Here is an 18,091-nt window from a genome sequence, read left to right as displayed (position 1 = left end):
CGGACTCAGTAAGCCTGCTGGATCGAGCGCCTTTCTCGTTCCGCTTCTGCTTCAAGAGCTTGCGCCATTCGCATAACTGTGGATCAGTAATGATGGTGTTGAAGCGAATCGCCTTAGGAGGAGCCTCAAGTTTGCCTGCGTCCGTGACCGCCTTCGCCCTAATGTCCATTTCATTCTTTTCCACCTGCGGCGCCGACCTCTTGACCCTACGTACTGAACTATCTAAATCGAGCATAACATCCATGACGACCGTGACACACGCGTGATCTGATAGGCTGAAGTCATCCGGGTCCCGTATGTCAAACTTGGCGATCTGCTTGCGAACATCTGGGGTAGCGATCGCATAGTCGATTGTCGAGTATAACTTGCTAGTCACCAAGGTGGCAGTCGCAGAATCATTCTTGGTGACATGAGTTGGTCGTGTAACCGCATCTCCGAGCGATCCATCATCATTGAGTACGGACGCCTGGAAATCCTCGCAAAATTTAAGAAAGTTGCGACCTGCCGAGTTCAATGTTGTATCGCATGCACGCGGGTTCAATGTCTGGCCGATACGGCAGTTGAAGTCGCCGAGAATCAGAAAGTCTTGTTTCAGCACAGCCTCATCGTGTAATATCTGTAGAGCTGGGCGCCCCAAAAGCTCCAGATTGCGAGGGGAGTCTTGCGGTTGGTAGGTGAACCCAATCTGCGTATTGTTGATTGACAGCCAGATCCTGTCAATGTTATTCTCCGCGTTGCGTTCGACAATCTTCACCCTTGGTGATTGGAAGATATAGTGCTTGATGAACATCGCCAGCCCGCCCTGTGTCTTCGTTGTCTTGGCAGCGCCAGTCTTTCTACTAGAGGTGACCAACGCGTAGTCTGCCATATTACGCTCGTACATGGCTTCCCTTCCTTTATCCATCGTGGTCTCTGCCAACACGATAATATCGTATTCTCTCAAAAAAATGAGGAAATTTTCGTCATCTAGTTTGCCCAGAAGGTTGCCTTGGACGTTCCAGAATCCGATTGTAATTCTGGAATTTGATTTTGGCACCGGGGCGAGGCTTCAGAGTTCAGATCGCCGAACGTCATCCAGAGGACTGGGTGGCGAGGGGGACTGAGTCTCTGAGACCAAGTCTGGGTTAGCTTCTGTTGAGCGTGACGTCGGTTCCTCGACCGAGTTGGGCGTGCTCACAGGCGTTGCAGGCTCCGGAGCAGGTGGAATAACATCTGACTGCAGGCCTCGTGATGCACGAGTGGCTTGTCGCTCCTTCCACAATTCAGACAGACTTTTATACTTGCGTAAATCTGCTTTAGTCGTAGCACCCAGACGTTTGGAGCGAGCGAATGAGGCCATAATCATGTCCCGATCGCCTGTCGTTTCTGGCATGAGACAGAGCACGCCTCCAAATTGGCCAGCCCAGGCCGCGCCTTTAAGCTGCGTCTCCATGTTCAGCTGGCGCATGAGCAGGTCCGCCGCGTAATTCGGGCATTTGGGTTGAGGCCCATTAAGTAGCACGAGCCAGTTGTCACGGCCCAGCTGCCGAGCTGATGCCCGAATGTCTCGTCGTCGACTTGGGACGACTTTCCATGGAGCCACAGGTGTTGGGCTCTCCACCCAGTCTTGGCCACTACCGGACGGAGTTCTGCCAGAGTTCACAGACTCCAAGACACAAACCGCGGGCAGTGGGCTTGAAGGGGGTGTGGCTGCGATCAACACATTTGTGACAGGTGTTGAAACCACTGGAGGGCCAGCACCAGTGTTGTTTTTCGGGCAGATCGCCGTTTCCATCCTGTGCTGGCACTTTGTAGTGCAAGCATCGGCGGCGTCGCACGCTCAGAATTTCCAGCGCACAACACTTCCACTGGTTCTGTATCCTCTCTGTGCAAGAGTTACATGCAGAGCGTTCCGGACGACGACGAAGACAAGATGGGAAGCGGTGCAAGATGCAGTGTTGCTTTGACTTGACGTTGAGATAGGCGATGCCGAGGCATGACGCTACAGTGCAGGTGAGATGACAACGTCGCTGCGGAGGGTTGATGATGATGCGTGCAAGCGTGTAGCGTAGCGCAGACAAAATCGTTGCGGAGAAAGGAGGATGATGCATAAGAAGGCGTAGCGTTCCATACAGCTCTGGTTTGGCAGTGCGAAGACATTGTGAAATAATCGTCCAGTTCAAGATCAGGGAACTTAGTTGATCGCATGTAGCTTGAGCAACGTTGCTGGAGACAAAGCGCTTTGAGACATCGCTGGAGAAACCGAGGCATTGCTGGAAGAAGGAAAAATACTGAGGCAATTGCTTGGAGAGACGAAGGGACGTGAGCCACGGTTTACAGGTACACGCCATTTCCGTGATGATGAGTGCAGAAGTAGTGAGAGAATGCGTTGCGTATGCTTTAATGGTCCATACTACGACCAGCGGTTGACGTTGCGTATACTTAATGGTCCATACTGCGACCAGCAGTTGACGGTGTGTATGCTTTGATGGTCCATACTGCGACCTTACACGTAATAAATATACGTGACTAACGGAGGCGTTGACATTGACTGTGTGTATGCTTTGATGGTCCATACTGCGACCTTACACGTAATAAATGTACGTGGCTAACGGAGGCGTTGACGTTGACGGTGTGTATGCTTTAATGGTCCATACTGCGACCAGGGCGTGAAGGAAGTGCATTGCGAGCCAATACGACGGCCACAATCGATGAGCGAGCAGGAAATGGGGACGGTGACGGTGTGTATGCTTTAATGGTCCATACTGCGACCTTACACGTAATAAATGTACGTGGCTAACGGAGGCGTTGACGTTGACGGTGTGTATGCTTTAATGGTCCATACTGCGACCTTACACGTAATAAATATACGTGGCTAACGGAGGCGTCGACGTTGACGGTGTGTATGCTTTAATGGTCCATACTGCGACCAGCGGTTGACGTTGCGTATACTTTAATGGTCCATACTGCGACCAGCGGTTGACGGTGTGTATGCTTTGATGGTCCATACTGCGACCAGGGCGTGAAGGAAGTGCATTGCGAGCCAATACGACGGCCACAATCGATGAGCGAGCAGGAAATGGGGACGTTGTGTATGCAGAAGCGATCATTTGGATTTACATGTGCGCTTTTGCTGAAGACATAGAAGAGGGTGTCGCGACAATAAGCTTGACTAGGCGAAATTGGTGCAAATGCAGAGGCTCCTACTGGCTCGGAATTGGCCGATATCTTTGCCATCCATGAGCAGAGTGATGAAGACGATCACTGGCCTGGACGACCGATGCGCATACATTTTGCTAGGCGAAAATTCCAGAAGTGTGAATATAGCGATGAGACAGATGACGTGGCTTTCGGGATAACAAGGCTCATATCCTGTGAAGCAATAGCGAATGCATGGCGAATGCCCGATGAACAGGGCTTGAACTGCTAAGACATGAACGTATTAAAGGGTGTTGTTACTGTTGTTGTTACTACGGAATTGCTGTGCTGGCACTTTGTAGTGCAAGCATCGGCGGCGTCGCACGCTCAGAATTTCCAGCGCACTGTTGTGCGCAGGCAACTCTAGAGCGTGAGAGTTGTGCTGATGAGTTGACAACGCAGGCCTTAAAAGGCCAGCACACCCCATAGTTGAAGTACCATCGCAATCAGTTAGCTGCAATCCGCTTACCGTCAATCAGGCTATGAGCCTTGAATAACCCGATCACGCAAACGTCAAAGCCAACGCAAACGCAAACGCAAACGTCAAAGCAAACGCAAACGCAAACGCCAACGTCAACGCCAACGCCAACCAAGTGAATCAATGCCTCCCAAGACACGCCCAGAAGGCGTCGATGCCACCGAAGGCTCCGTACCAGCAGCCGGAGATGCCGATCCCCAGGCCGCTGCCCGCAAGCAGAAGCGCAGTGAGGACCTCATGCGATATGTCCCGCAAATGGTCTTCGATGGGAAACAGGAGTCGTGGGCAAACTTCAAAGCTGTATTTCAGATCACCGTGGAAGCCTACGCCCTGGACGACTACGTCTTCACCGACATCGACGTCGATGACCGTGCCTATGATCGAGTCTTTGCAGGCGATGCCAAGAGGCTGCTCATCAAACACCTCGATGCCAACGTCATGATGAGGGTCAACTTGGCAGAGTCGGCTGCCAAGATCTGGACCGGTCTTGTCAAGTCCAATGAGGGCAGCAAGGAGTTGCTACTAGCACGCCGCCAGGAGGAACTGTATGCCTACAAGTGCAAGGCTGGCACCTCCATGCAAGAGCACATTGATCGCGTGCTTACTCTGATCGCCAGAGTGGCGGACTGCGGGCGCAACGTGACGGACTTTGAGAAGCGGAGCGCTTTGCTCAACAGTCTGCCAAACGATTGGGAAGTGTTCCGCCAAGGGTACGTTGCAAACGGCAATGCCGACATCGACCTCCTCACCAATAGCTTGATGGGTGAGGCGGAGCGTCGCAAGAGCTTGGCAGGCACACAGGCGCACGCGATGTACACAACGCCGCGAATGGAGACCAGCTTCAGGCCTACCAGCTGGAGGCCAGGTATGAGAAAGAACTTCTCGGAATATAAGTGCTACAACTGTCAGCAGATGGGCCACATCATGCGCAATTGTCCAGAAGGTAAACAGTCAACAGGTAGCAATGAAACAGTCTGAAGCCTACTCCCGCTACCCGATCGTGATCGACCAGACTGCCAACAATTGTAAAGCGGCCAAAGCAGCAAATGTGATGCATACAGCAGCAAAGACAAGCGCCAGCAAGGCATGGGTCATCGATAGTGGCTCGAGCCACCACGTCAGCGGCCAGAAAGAGACTTTCGAGACCCTCTCACCCAAGTCAGCAGTACCAGCAGTGGCATTCGGCGACGGTAGCTCCAAGCCAGTCATGGGTAGCGGCATTGCCAGGGTCAATGAACAAGTGTTGTTGCCCGAGTGCCTGTATGTTCCAGATGTTGATTTCAATCTGCTGTCGATCAGCAAATTGACTAAGGGTGGCAGACGCGTTCACTTCGACGAGAATGGGTGGCAACTCTGGCAAGATGATAAGATGCTTGCCGCTGGAGAGGAAGGGGATGGCCTCTACTGGTTGTCCCCTCAGGAGGAAGCCGTTGCGTTAAATATGAAAGCAGATGGGAAGGCAAAACTGTGGCACCAGCGCCTTGCTCACATTGGCACCAAGGCAATGGATCGTATTGAAGACATGGTCGAAGGCGTCGACATGGGAGATGGAGAAGTTGACACCAGCGAGTGTGTCGGGTGCCTGAAAGGCAAGCTTGCTCGACGCCCTTTTCCGCAAGAAAGTCTCAGCCGTGCAACTGAACCACTCGCCCTCGTGCACTCGGACTTATGCAGCATGCCAGTTGAGAGCGTCCAGGGCCACAAGTACTTTGTGACTTTCACAGATGACATGTCGAGATTCAGCTGGGTGTATTTCTGCAAAGAGAAGTCGTCTGCCTTGGATGCTTTTGAGCAATTTCAAAAGCGCGCAGAGTTGGAAAGCGGCCACAAAATCAAAGTTTTCCGCACAGACAACGGCGGCGAGTACATCAACGCAGACTTCGACAAGGTACTCCGCGACGCAGGCATCCAGCGCAACCTCAGCAATGTACACACGCCGCAGCAGAATGGAGTCGCAGAGCGCCTCAATCGCACCCTTACTGAGCGCGCCAAAGCAATGCTTGCTACAAGCGGACTCGACGGGAGCTTCTGGTCGTTTGCCATCAACGCCGCGGTGTACATTGGCAATAGGTCGCCGATCAAGGCACTTGAGGACATGACCGCCTACGAAGCCTGGTATGGGAAGCAGCCCAATCTCTCACACGCACGCGTCTTTGGATGCAAGGCTTGGATCCACGTACCAGGCGCAACCCGCAAGAAGCTGGACGACCACGCAAAAGAGGTAGTCTTCGTTGGTTATCCCTCTGGTACTAAAGGCTGGTGCTTCTGGGATCCCAAGCACCGCCGCACAATCAGGTCACGGGACGCTGTCTTTCACGAGACCAGCAGCGACGGCGGAGAGGACGACGAGCACGACGACGACAACACTGAGGAGGTATCAGCGCAGGACAGCATCAGCGACGAAGAAGAAAACACATTAGCACCCGAAGGCCAACATGAGGAAGTGGAAGAAGTGGATGAGATCAACATGCTGTTCACAAAAGCTTTACCAAAGGTACTACGACCAGCGGCACAGATTGTCCAGCCAAATTCTTACCGAGAGATGACTAGTCTACCAGAGCGCGAGTATTGGGAAGAGGCTCAGCTGGACCAAATGACCACACTTTGGCAAATGAAAACTTGGGACTTGGTGGAGCGCCCAAAGGACCACCCTGTCATCGGCAACAAATGGGCATTCAAGGTCAAGTCTCTCCCAAACGGCAATCTGGACAAGTTTAAGGCACGCCTGGTCGCAAAAGGCTACGCGCAGATCGAGGGAGTCGACTTCAACGAGACATTCGCACCGGTCGCTAAGTTCACCACTGTCCGCACTCTGCTCACTGTTGCCGTCAATGAAGGTTTGGAAATCCATCACCTAGATGTCGTCGCCGCGTTTCTGAATGGCACTCTCAGCGAAGATGACTTTATGGAGCAACCTCAAGGCTTCGAGGACAGTACAGGCCGCGTGTGCAAGCTCAAAAAGACCTTGTATGGCCTCAAGCAGTCAGGTCGGGAGTGGTACCTCGAGCTATGCAGATTTCTCATCGCTTACGGGTTCGTCCAGTGTGAGCAGGAGCAAGGCCTGTTCACCATGCCAAGTGGAGTAATTCGATTGGTGGTCTATGTTGATGATCTGCTCATCGTCGCGCGCGACTCCCATGCACTCGAGCATTTCAAGACCGCAATCAAGCAAAAATGGGCCATGTCAGACCTAGGTCTAGCCACACAATTCTGCGGCGTTGAGCTGGTGCGCCGCAACGACGGAACTATCGAGTTGTCAAGCTCGCGCTACATCAAAGATACACTGCGACGTTTCGGTATGGCAGACTGCAAAGGTACAGCACTGCCGATGGACCCAAACGCGAAATTTTCGGCTCAGGACAAAGATGTCAAGCCCACGCAGGAGCAAATACTGGAGATGACCTCGATTCCTTACCAAGAGGCTGTCGGCTGCCTCATGTTTGTCATGACCACGACCCGCCCAGATCTCGCGTTTCCACTCAGCATCTTGTGCAAGTATATGTCACACCCAAGCCACGAACACTGGAAGGCAATGAAACGACTGCTACGGTACATGCAGTCGACAAAGGATGACCCCCTCGTCATCTCACGTGGCCCATTCAAGCTTGACGTATACTCTGACGCAAACTACGCAGGCTGCCAGGACACGGGCAAATCGACAAGTGGCTACGTTAGTCTCCTCGGCAACAACTGCGTATCTTGGTCAAGCCGCAAGCAGGACGTTGTTGCGCTGTCGACAACCGAGGCAGAGTATGTCGGACTCAGCAATGCCACAAAAGAGCTTCAATGGCTGAAGTGCATCATCGCTCACATGTCACCGCCAATCGATGGCAAAGATGCAGCACTTATTGTCGAGCTTCACGGCGACAATCAAGGAGCTATCGCACTGGCAAAGGACAGCAAATTTCACACACGCACGAAGCACATCTTGCCACGCTTCCACTACGTTCGCGAGTGTCTTCGACTTGGCTGTATGCATCTTGACTATGTTGCCACTGGCCAAATGCTCGCGGACCTGCTGACAAAAGCTCTCGGCCGAAGCAAATTCGAAAACTTCAAAAGGCTGCTTGGCATCGGGAAGACGGAAGGAGGGGATACAGAAGCAGGGGAAGTGTTGTGCGCAGGCAACTCTAGAGCGTGAGAGTTGTGCTGATGAGTTGACAACGCAGGCCTTAAAAGGCCAGCACACCCCATAGTTGAAGTACCATCGCAATCAGTTAGCTGCAATCCGCTTACCGTCAATCACGCACAACAATAAAGACTACAGCTCTGATTGTAAATGTAGGATGAAATGAGCTTTATCTCACGAAAGTCTGCCTAGGAGGCCGACTAACAGTGCGGGACTGGCTGCCGACGTGAAAACCTCGACTAGCACACCCGCTAAATCACCCTTAGTGTTATGCGCGCGTGCTCGCGCACAGCGTTTCAATTTGTCCTTCCTCGCAGGCTTCCTAAGATGCAATGAGAGTACCTGTGGGAGCCGTGGCTTTCTGTCGCTTGGGTCGCTGAGGACAGGAGTTCGAGACGGTAGTGCCGCGGTAAAGAACAACAGGAGACAAGAGTGTATTAATTATACGGGTCCCGGGCTCGAGACACCCGAGCACCTCTTTATACTCTGTTCGGTCGTTGCAATAATCTGGTCGGCCGTCCAACCTATGTCGAGATCGTCTGCCCCGAAGTCAATAAAGATGATCGTGGCCTAATCATGACCTACGCTGCCACTGTACACGGCATCTGGAGACTCGCAAGGTCTCGCCGCTTCAGGAAGACGGTGTTTCTTCGGGTGTTTAGGCGTTTCGCTGTTCAACTGATACTGGGATTTCTTACTATATTACTATGAGACCTTTCTTCGGGTGTTTAGGTGTTTCGCTGTTCAGCTGATACTAGGATTCCTTGCTATGGTACTATGAGACCTTCCCACCTTAATATACATGCGCTCATGGAAGCAACTTGTTGTTGGACTGGGGACGACTTTTCCGCTGCACCACAAAAGCTCTCAAGCATTTGGATACAGGGTCAGTGTTCCATATACCAATGCACCTGCGCACAACACTTGTTGTGTTCATGGAAGCCAATAGAACATCCATTGTTCTATTGCTTTCTGTGTTATTCCCATGATGGTCGTCCATAGACATGCAATTTGCCACTGCCGAGCACGTTGTGAGATCTTTACCGCGAGTAGCATCACCTCCAACAGTTTTGACTCTTCCACTTACGCAAAGAGAAATCACGAGGGTGGTCAAAGACACAAAAGTGTTATAGCGGGTCTGCTTGATGAGGACTTCATTTCTCCAGCCAGTTCCGCACTGTTGGTTGCCCCACTGGGCAAGCTTTCGTGAGATGGCACTCTTTCCATCCTACCTATTCAACCATAGCTGTAGTCTATAGTGTTGTGCGCAGGTGCAATGGTATATGGAGCACTGACCCTGTATCCGAACGCTTGAGAGCTTTTGTGGTGCAGCGGGAAAGTCGTCCCCAGTCCAACAGGTGTATGAGTCAATCCGAAGTTCGAGTCTCGATGGGGACAGTGAAATATCGAATGCTGCTGTCGCGAAGGCTCGGGGTCACAGGCATGGGTCGACGATAGATCTCCATGTAGACCTCAGGAAGCTAGGCGCAGTGTTGATAGACGCAAAGCTATGATCCGAGAGGGGATATAGAATCAGGTGAAGTGTTGTGCGCAGGTGCAATGGTATATGGAGCACTGACCCTGTATCCGAATGCTTGAGAGCTTTTGTGGTGCAGCGGGATAGTCGTCCCCAGTCCAACAGGTGCATGAGTCAATCCGAAGTTCGAGTCTCGATGGGGACAGTGAAATATCGAATGCTGCTGTCGCGAAGGCTCGGGGTCACAGGCATGGGTCGACGATAGATCTCCATGTAGACCTCAGGAAGCTAGGCGCAGTGTTGATAGACGCAAAGCTATGATCCGAGAGGGGATATAGAATCAGGTGAAGTGTTGTGCGCAGGTGCAATGGTATATGGAGCACTGACCCTGTATCCAAACGCTTGAGAGCTTTTGTGGTGCAGCGGGAAAGTCGTCCCCAGTCCAACACGAGGCTCATAACCTGTTGGACTGGGGACGACTTTCCCGCTGCACCACAAAAGCTCTCAAGCGTTCGGATACAGGGTCAGTGCTCCATATACCATTGCACCTACGCACAACAATATAACCCCGTAGATTAGCCTTAGTCCGCTCATCGTCAAATAGGCATAAGACTTCACCGCTGTACCACAAAAGCACTCAAGCATTCGGATACAAGGGCAGTGTCCCATATACCATTTCACCTGCGCACGACATGTTTACCAACATAAAGTGTTGCCATAAGACAGTTGACGTGGCTTTTGAATTGATAGGGGTCATTACCTCTTGCGCGGTGGCAAATGTATGGCGAATGCCCGATGAACAGAGCTTGAATGGCTAAAATCTGAACGTATGTATTAAAAGGTGTTGTCACTATTATCACTGCTAAACGGAATTGCTGTGTTAGCACTTTGTAGCGCACGCGTTGGCGGTGTCGCAAGCTCAGAATTCCCAGTGCACAAACTTCCACAGGTTTTGTTACTTCTGTATGCCCTCTGTGCGGGACTTACATGCAGAGCATTCCGGACGACGAAGAACACAAAATGGAAAATGATTGTCTAGTTGTTGTGCGCAGGTGCAATGGTATATGGAGCACTGACCCTGTATCCGAATGCTTGAGAGCTTTTGTGGTGCAGCGGGATAGTCGTCCCCAGTCCAACAGGTGCATGAGTCAATCCGAAGTTCGAGTCTCGATGGGGACAGTGAAATATCGAATGCTGCTGTCGCGAAGGCTCGGGGTCACAGGCATGGGTCGACGATAGATCTCCATGTAGACCTCAGGAAGCTAGGCGCAGTGTTGATAGACGCAAAGCTATGATCCGAGAGGGGATATAGAATCAGGTGAAGTGTTGTGCGCAGGTGCAATGGGGACGACTTTCCCGCTGCACCACAAAAGCTCTCAAGCATTCGGATACAGGGTCAGTGCTCCATATACCATTGCACCTGCGCACAACAGCTCTAGGGTTGCCTGCGCACAACAGGATTTTCTTTCGATAGATTTGTTGTGCGCAGGAAGTTGATGGTCAATGAAACGCACCATATACCATGACTTCCTTGCGCACAACTGAGACACGATTGCTCGGCTAACGACTCAAATTTTCAGGTTGAATTGATCTGTGACAGCAAGAAGCAATAGACTGGTTAGCTGAGCATATTGGTTTCTCTGCAGCCTGCCATGAAGCAACATGGCTTTTAGGACGTTTCAATTTGAATTGAGCTTCAACCACGACCGTCCAAAAATAGTAGTGATACCAGATTTCTGTTGTGCGCTAAGAATTCTGAGCGTGCGACATCGCCAATGCGTGCACTACAATGTGCCAGCATAGCGATTCCATAGCAATAACAATAGTAACAACACTTATTAATACGCTCATATCCTAGCAGTTCAGGCCCTGTTCATCAGGCATCCGCCATGCATTCGCTACCGCTTGACAATTTGTTCGCTTCGGGTGAAGCATCACTGTGTTCGTCAATGCATCGACCTTCAAGTCGGCACTGTCAAAAATTTGTAGACGGACTTGATGTCGGCAGATATCTTCACACATTCGCTGGCTTAGGACTGTTGGACTGCGGACGATTTTACCACTGCACCACAAAAGCTCTCAAGTATTCGGATACAGGGTCAGCCTTCCAGATACCAATTCGACTGTGCACAATAAGGGCGAGATTCAAAGATTTTGCACGAGTATGGGACTACAAAGTCTGCCACGTAAGGACATCTTGCTACTCGCGGTCGAAATTAGATGACGTGATCGTAACGGCACATCGCATATCTTTGGATGTCCATCATGTATAATGCAGAAAGCAAGAGCAAGCAATAGAACACAGAAAGTCTATTTGCTTCTGCAAGAATATCAAGTGTTCTAGCAGCTTCCATAAGCGAAAGCATGTAGAAGTGGCATGGTCTTACAGTAGCATAGTAAGAAATTCCAGACTCAGCTGAACAGCGAAACACCTATATCCCCAAAGAGAGAGGGCAGCGTGACGATATTGTACGTAGTCGAGTTTCCAGCCTCAGATTGCGCTGTATGACCCTTGAGTTGTGTTGTTAGTTGAGAACGCCGATCATAGCGCTCACCATAGTTGAAGTAGTGTCTGTTGTGCGCAGACGAGTCTTGAGCGTTAGACTCGTCTGCCTTGCCCCTTATTGTATTAATGAGTTGACACCGCGTAGGCTCCGCGGAACATCTCCCAATCATGTATACTCACTGTTGAGGGCCCTTGAATATCGTCGGTAGGTTCTGAGCGCGTGCTAGGTGGCATACTTCGACTTGCTTGGCATTTGCGTGATCGGAACACTTGAATCATCATTTGTCTGACGATGAGCAGATTCAGACTAGCGTATCGCGACACCGCGAATGAGGGCCAGATCCTAGAAGCGACAACAAGATGCTCATGCCAACTAATCGGTGTGCTGGCATATCAAGGCTAGCAAGTACCAAACTGACTGGGTGGTCGATAGCGGCACAAGCCACCTCAGCGACTCGGCGATACTTTTGAGACGCTCTGGTCCGATTCCGTAATGCCAGCAGTAGCATTTGTCAACGGTAGGCTCAAGACAGTCATTGGCAGCAGCACTGCGAGGGTCAATCAGCAATTGCCGGTCCCCGACTGCCTATTTGGCCTCGGTGAATTCTCCCTGCTATCCGTTAGCAAGTTGGCACAGGGCGACAGACGCTTTTATTGCGACGGAAATGGATGGCAAGTCCGGCAAGATGACAAGTTGCTTGCTGCTGGAGCGGAATGTGGCGCATCCTACTGGCTATCTCCACAAGCAGAAGCGGTTGCATTGACCATGCAAGCAGATGAGAAGGCAAAGCTGTGGCACCAGCGCCTCGCCCACGATGGCACCGAGGCAATGGAACGCATTGAAGAAATGGTCGACGCATCGACGTAGGAGACGGTCAAATCGACACCAATGAGTGACTGGGATTTCTGAAAGGCAAACCTGCTCGACGCTCGTCTCTGCAAGTACAATCGAAGTCGACAGTCAGAGAATATTAGAGAAAGCCTGGGATTGATATCACAGGTCAAGCTAGGTCGAGCATGAGTAATCCAGAATTCAAAGGGTCAGGAGAAGCAATCTCGAAGTGAATGCATGGCCAGACCTCCGTAATCTTCGCAGGATCGATCGCTCGACCAGAATATCGAGCAAAGCAATGTCAGCGATCTCTGCTGATCCGAGATTGCAGACTCATCAGGTTGATAAGGCGGTCGCAATGCCAGATGACTTGCCGAAGCAAAAGGGACGATTGCGGTAAAGAAGTCATAGGTCATCGTAAGAGCCCTGTAGGCTACAGTTGCTTGTCTGGGTCCGTGCTAGCGCACGAGATGAAATTGGGTAGAAGATGAGATTGGACCACTGTTCTGATTCTGTTCTGTATTTGACAAAGTTTAATCTCAAATTTAGAATGAGCAAACATAAAGATAATTTTACCAATAAAGATTTACTGGTCATGCATAATGAATAGCGAATGACCTGGTAATAATGTGTCTATACCGCCGCATATGCATTCCGAGAGAGCTAGTGCCCCGCCATCTGTTCGATAGACTCTACTAGACCATGATCATGATGTCTGTTCGACAATGTCAAGGGCAAATGAAAAGCAAGCAATTCTCTGTTGATGTGTAAAGATTATTGAAAACAATGCAGTGACCCAAGTTCTACAGCAGAGTCGCCCAGGCCAGCTCTGGGCAACGCAGGCGCTCAAGCATTAATTTCGACATGTGACTTCGGTTTGCAGCTACGATTGCCCAACGATATATTGAGATGACTTTGCAGGTAGGATGGCGAATGGAACCAATGTTTCGCAGAGAGAGGATTAGTATTGCTTCGTCAATATTCCTGACTCGAGCCCCGGCAGGCATAAGGCCTTAAGCCTAGACCAAGCACCTGATGAATGATGATGACCAGTCGAGAAAATCACACCTGGAATGCATACAGCATAACATGCGTTTTTCCTTGACGCATCATGCAGATCAATCGCATGTACACAACGCTGCCTTGATCAGGCGACCTGCCATCATATGGCTCCAAGAAGTGGTGCAATTGACTTCCAGTAGACACTGTCCACGGTTTGCTTAATCTCCTGAACCGACAGCCAAGCAAAGTCTTCAAATTCACTGTCCAGGCGTACCTGTCCTGCAAGGATACGATGTTTAGTGAAGTACACTTTCGCGCCACTGAAGCCGACAATTGGCGATTCGAATTGGTATGACATAACACCTACCGGGATGCGCGAGACGGTCCATACGTCCATGTCTTGCCCAGCTTGCTTTGATAGTAGGCGCGTTGCAGCATCTTGAAGACTTTCATCAGCACCGATTGGTCCTTGAGGGAACTGCCAGGCATGCATTGCTCTTCGCTTTTTGAGTAGCAGGTAAAGTGTCGAGTTTGAAAGGCGATTCAAGCTTTTGCGTTCGGTGGGGCGACCAATCTCCAGCTCAGGGTCTGCGGGTCTTGGAGTCAGCCCCGCTGAACCTTTAGAACTTTCATTTTTTTCGGCGAGAGCCTCTTGCCAACGCTTCAAGGCAACGCTGCCCTTTGGAAAGTAAAAGTCCTCGGGAAACGGTGAGGCAAGTCTTGCCTTGAGTGTCCGTTGATAATCATAGAATGCGCTCTCAAAGCCACTCAATGGCCCAGTCGTAATCGGTGGGCGGCTAACAAGAAGGCCCGCCGATGTGCGGAACAAGGCGCTTTTCTTAGACCTTTGGCGGATTGGCTTCATGGGAATGGTGTCGAAGCTCAAGGCTGAAGTGTCACTTGCCGACTGGGTACTAAGGCCTCGCCACGTAGATAAAGGCGCCGGCACCACACCACGAACTCCTTGAGTTCTAGCGACTTTTCCGAACATCACGCTCAGTTTGCCCTCCGTTCAGGACCAGACGATCGTTTGAATTTGGCCAGCACGACGCACCAAGTTCGATGCACAGAAGAGAAGTAAGCTCACGTCAACGATTCTCTTTCGCGATGGCCAAAGAGGTTGCGTAAGTCGCACATGTACGTGTGAGTAGGATTTGTTAAATGTCTCACGCTCTTCGGGAAGCCAAAAATCATGAACTCGCTGTAGTGTACGTATACTAGTTTATGGCTGAATGCAACACAAGCTGATCAAGAAGTCACCGGGTGATGCTGAGAAGTTAGATGTTCAGGCTGGGTTGAGAATACACAGCAGTCGATACCCCGAGATGAATGCCTTTTATATTGACTCCAATGAGTGTACCACAACATTGTGACTTACAGCTGCGAGCCTTTCTATCATTGACAGGTCCTCGGAGCGCTGTTAAACGATGCGAACTTGTCGCCGGCGTAGAATGCCGTGATGGGCGTGATACAGTTACCGACTCACACTTTGACACGCTTGCGATCCGGTCCATCGCCTGATGCTCCTTCGTCGTCGTTCTTGTCGGAGCCGTCGAGGTCAACGCTTCCTTCGCTGTCATCACTCTCTTCTCCACCGAGAGAGACCGCTTCGCTCCACAACTTTAGTGCATCTGGATATATCGCATCAGCAAGAATCGCGGCCACCTCCTCGCCTTCTTGCAAAGTGTCCTCTTCTCGGCCGGTCCAAGCGAAGAACGTGAAAAACGAAGGCCGTCCTACCTTTTGCTGTGTCAAGTCTTTGCCGGGTTTCCATTTGATGGGCACTTTGCTTGACTTGAGAGTAGGATCTGTGCTTTTGTCATCCGTAGTCGCCAATGTCATGCGTTTCTTGAGGCACAGAGACTCTTCCTCCAGATACTCATTGGGAGCAAAGGTGAAGGAAATCTCGTATGTACGCGGATCTGACACTTCTCGAACAACCTGTAGGCTCGCAACATGTGAGAGCAAAGCTTGGTCTTCCAGGTTGATCAGCTCCGCAAGATCATCATACTCCTCCAGCACTGTTGACCAGAATTTGGGAATATTGTTGACAAGGGCATCACGCTTTGCATACAGGGGTTGAAAGAGCTGTGCTTGCTGGCACGCTAGTTGGAATTCTGCTTCTGCAAAAGATCGTTCTATCTCTTGAAGTGCAATTAGCGTATTAGCATCCGGCAGAGAATCGTGCGCGTTGTCTTCCTGCATCCTTGAGGCTCAATAGTGCTCTAGCTTTCCCGGTAGCACGAAGAGTAGCCCGCCAGTAGCTCTACGCGTACGCGCAGCAAGTTGTCCTGGAAGTTACAGGTCAAATTGGTACAATCCTGACAGATCACGTGGGTTGCGCATTTTCGACGACTGCCAGACCAGACCATGTAGTGGTGGACGCTCTCAGCTGCACTTCACTGGGCGTCGTGCTATCGCAATGTTTTCTGGGCAGCGACTATCTGTAACATCTCATTATGTTCTCTCATGTATGGCAAGGGCCGAGCACAGATCCATGGCATGTATGCTGCGACCCAGGCCGCTGTCACAGCAGTCCAAGCCTGCTGGTAGATTGGTTCTTCGTCGCACTTTTACATGCGAGAGACCTCGACTACAGATCAGGCAACCTGCTGAAGTCAAGGAAAAGGCTCGTGTCGGTCCATTCTCGGTGACATCGGCGGCTCTCTTCGTGGCAACTGCCCTTATTCTTGGACTTTATTTCAATTCTGAGCGTAAGCGAGTCAAAGTGCAACAAGCAATGGAATCTCAAAAGCCCGTTGGCAAGCCACGCATTGGAGGTCCATACTCCTTGATTGACCACAATGGGAAAGGGGTGAGTGAAAAAGACTATCTAGGCCTGTACACCTTGATCTACTTCGGATTCACGCGCTGCCCGGACATCTGTCCAGAGGAGCTCGACAAGATGACCCTCGTGCTCAAAGATGTCAATCAAGGGACGAAGCGAGTGCAGCCTCTATTCATCACATGTGACCCCGCGCGCGATACCCCAGAAGAGCTCAAGGAATATTTGTCAGAATTCGATCCGGATATCATTGGCTTGACAGGTGACTACGAGGCCATCAAGAGCGTCTGCAAGGCTTTCAGAGTCTACTTCTCGACGCCGAAAGAGGTCAAATCTGGAGAAGATTATCTGGTTGATCACAGTATCTTTTTCTATCTCATGGATCCCGAAGGCCAATTTGTCGATGCTTTTGGACGCAACTACACAGCGGAGCAGGCAGCAAAGCGCATGAAGGAGTACATTCAAGATTGGGCACCTAGAACGCCAGCAGTCTAGTCATATAGGACTTTTCAAGATGAACTATTTTCTCTATTGTTCACTGTACTTGCAGCCTTCGCGAAGATCGTTGACTTGTTTGCAGCTTTCGACTCACCCGCGGGTTGTGTATCTTGAATGGTTGCCCGTGATCATGAAGCTGCTATATGTGAACGAGCCTGCAGATGTGTCTTTGCATTTTGAGTTTTGGATCAAGATTCGAAACGTCTCGCGCGCGGTATCCGTGGACACCAGCTCGAGTCGCAACGACACCTGAGGAACACGGTTGCGCGGCCGCCGGTGCCCGGCCCAGGACTCTTCTGTTGGAGGTTCAGTGACTTCTATGGCCAGCCGACTGCATTTGCTCGCAGAGCAACTACAATTGTCCATTGTTGAGCGCCAGCGCTTAACTGCTGCGGGGATTGACACTTCGCCGGACGACGATGACGAGATGTATCGGTCTCTCGCTACGCTCCAGCAAGGACTTCGCAAATTGTCAGGCAATGGCTCTATATACTTGACAGAGGCACAAGAAGACGAGCTTTCGCAATTGAAGCAAAAATGCGCCAAGCTTTGCGCATTGCTCCCAGGTTCGATTTTGGATCTTCAAGAACCTTATCGCGACAACCTTGACAGCTCTGCGAAGTCACCGAAGGATAATGTCGCGTCGAAGAAGAGGGACTTGCTCGATACGAGCTCGACCAGGAAAAGCGTGCGCTTTAGTGACCATCCCTCGCATGATAGTGCTTCCAATGAGGACTTGCTGCAAGCACAATCTGTGGTCATGGCGGCACAAGATCAATCATTAGATGTTCTATCGACGTCAATATCTCGGCAACGTGAGCTGAGCATACAGATCGGCGATGAGCTTGATGGACAAAGCGGCTTATTGAACGAAGTTGATGACATGGTGACGCGCAGTGCGAGCCGGCTTGACTCTGCGAATCGCAGACTGACTTCCTTCACGCGGGCGGCGCGGGAGAACAGCAGACTCACGGCAATATTTCTGCTTATCCTTGTGCTGTTCTTGCTTCTCATTGTCCTTTGATACAACAGTCTGCAGACTGCCCGGTATCATGGCTGTTTGCAAATCTGCCACCAGAATACAAAGCAATGCGTCGCCTTCGTCTTGGGATATCTACACGCCGAGACCTTTGCGTGCTTGACACGCGTAGTAGAAGACATGCATTCAAGGAACATGCATCACCTCGACACATAATACGAAGCATTG

General features: G+C 51.0%; 6 protein-coding genes across 6 annotated transcripts; 3 read left to right on the top strand and 3 right to left on the bottom strand.

Moving 5' to 3' along the window:
- Positions 1 to 1,048: 1,048 nt before the first annotated feature.
- On the bottom strand, positions 1,049 to 1,432 carry BCR37DRAFT_390296 (uncharacterized protein; the record flags this gene model as incomplete). The annotated part of the gene is made up of 1 exon (XM_040870826.1): positions 1,049 to 1,432. One exon carries the CDS (start codon positions 1,430 to 1,432, stop codon positions 1,049 to 1,051), a length of 384 nt encoding a protein of 127 aa, XP_040728269.1.
- Positions 1,259 to 2,996, bottom strand: BCR37DRAFT_9581 (uncharacterized protein). The gene is made up of 2 exons (XM_040872541.1): positions 2,904 to 2,996; positions 1,259 to 2,635 (listed from the first exon to the last, which is right to left on the bottom strand). The coding sequence occupies exon 2, from the start codon at positions 2,553 to 2,555 to the stop codon at positions 1,614 to 1,616; it is 942 nt and encodes a 313-aa protein (XP_040728268.1). The 5' UTR covers positions 2,556 to 2,635; positions 2,904 to 2,996; the 3' UTR covers positions 1,259 to 1,613.
- A 6,045-nt stretch (positions 2,997 to 9,041) lies between these two features.
- Positions 9,042 to 9,709, top strand: BCR37DRAFT_375656 (uncharacterized protein). The gene is made up of 2 exons (XM_040868427.1): positions 9,042 to 9,394; positions 9,419 to 9,709. The coding sequence occupies exons 1-2, from the start codon at positions 9,376 to 9,378 to the stop codon at positions 9,580 to 9,582; spliced, it is 183 nt and encodes a 60-aa protein (XP_040728267.1). The 5' UTR covers positions 9,042 to 9,375; the 3' UTR covers positions 9,583 to 9,709.
- Positions 9,710 to 13,761: 4,052 nt separating this feature from the next.
- On the bottom strand, positions 13,762 to 14,466 carry BCR37DRAFT_342477 (uncharacterized protein; the record flags this gene model as incomplete). The annotated part of the gene is made up of 1 exon (XM_040867432.1): positions 13,762 to 14,466. The coding sequence occupies one exon, from the start codon at positions 14,464 to 14,466 to the stop codon at positions 13,762 to 13,764; it is 705 nt and encodes a 234-aa protein (XP_040728266.1).
- A 594-nt stretch (positions 14,467 to 15,060) lies between these two features.
- Positions 15,061 to 16,881, top strand: BCR37DRAFT_342421 (SCO1/SenC-domain-containing protein; the record flags this gene model as incomplete). Its single annotated transcript, XM_040867430.1, has 2 exons — positions 15,061 to 15,318; positions 16,135 to 16,881. The coding sequence occupies 2 exons, from the start codon at positions 15,061 to 15,063 to the stop codon at positions 16,879 to 16,881; spliced, it is 1,005 nt and encodes a 334-aa protein (XP_040728265.1).
- Positions 16,882 to 17,203: 322 nt separating this feature from the next.
- BCR37DRAFT_385055 (uncharacterized protein) lies at positions 17,204 to 17,908 on the top strand (the record flags this gene model as incomplete). Its single annotated transcript, XM_040870317.1, has 1 exon — positions 17,204 to 17,908. The coding sequence occupies one exon, from the start codon at positions 17,204 to 17,206 to the stop codon at positions 17,906 to 17,908; it is 705 nt and encodes a 234-aa protein (XP_040728264.1).
- Positions 17,909 to 18,091: the final 183 nt, after the last annotated feature.

Source organism: Protomyces lactucae-debilis, assembly GCF_002105105.1.
Source record: "Protomyces lactucae-debilis strain 12-1054 chromosome Unknown BCR37scaffold_1, whole genome shotgun sequence".
NCBI classification, from domain to species: Eukaryota; Fungi; Ascomycota; class Taphrinomycetes; order Taphrinales; family Protomycetaceae; genus Protomyces; species Protomyces lactucae-debilis.
The sequence above is the reverse complement of the archived record's forward strand: the minus strand, read 5'-3'. Positions and strand labels throughout refer to the sequence as shown.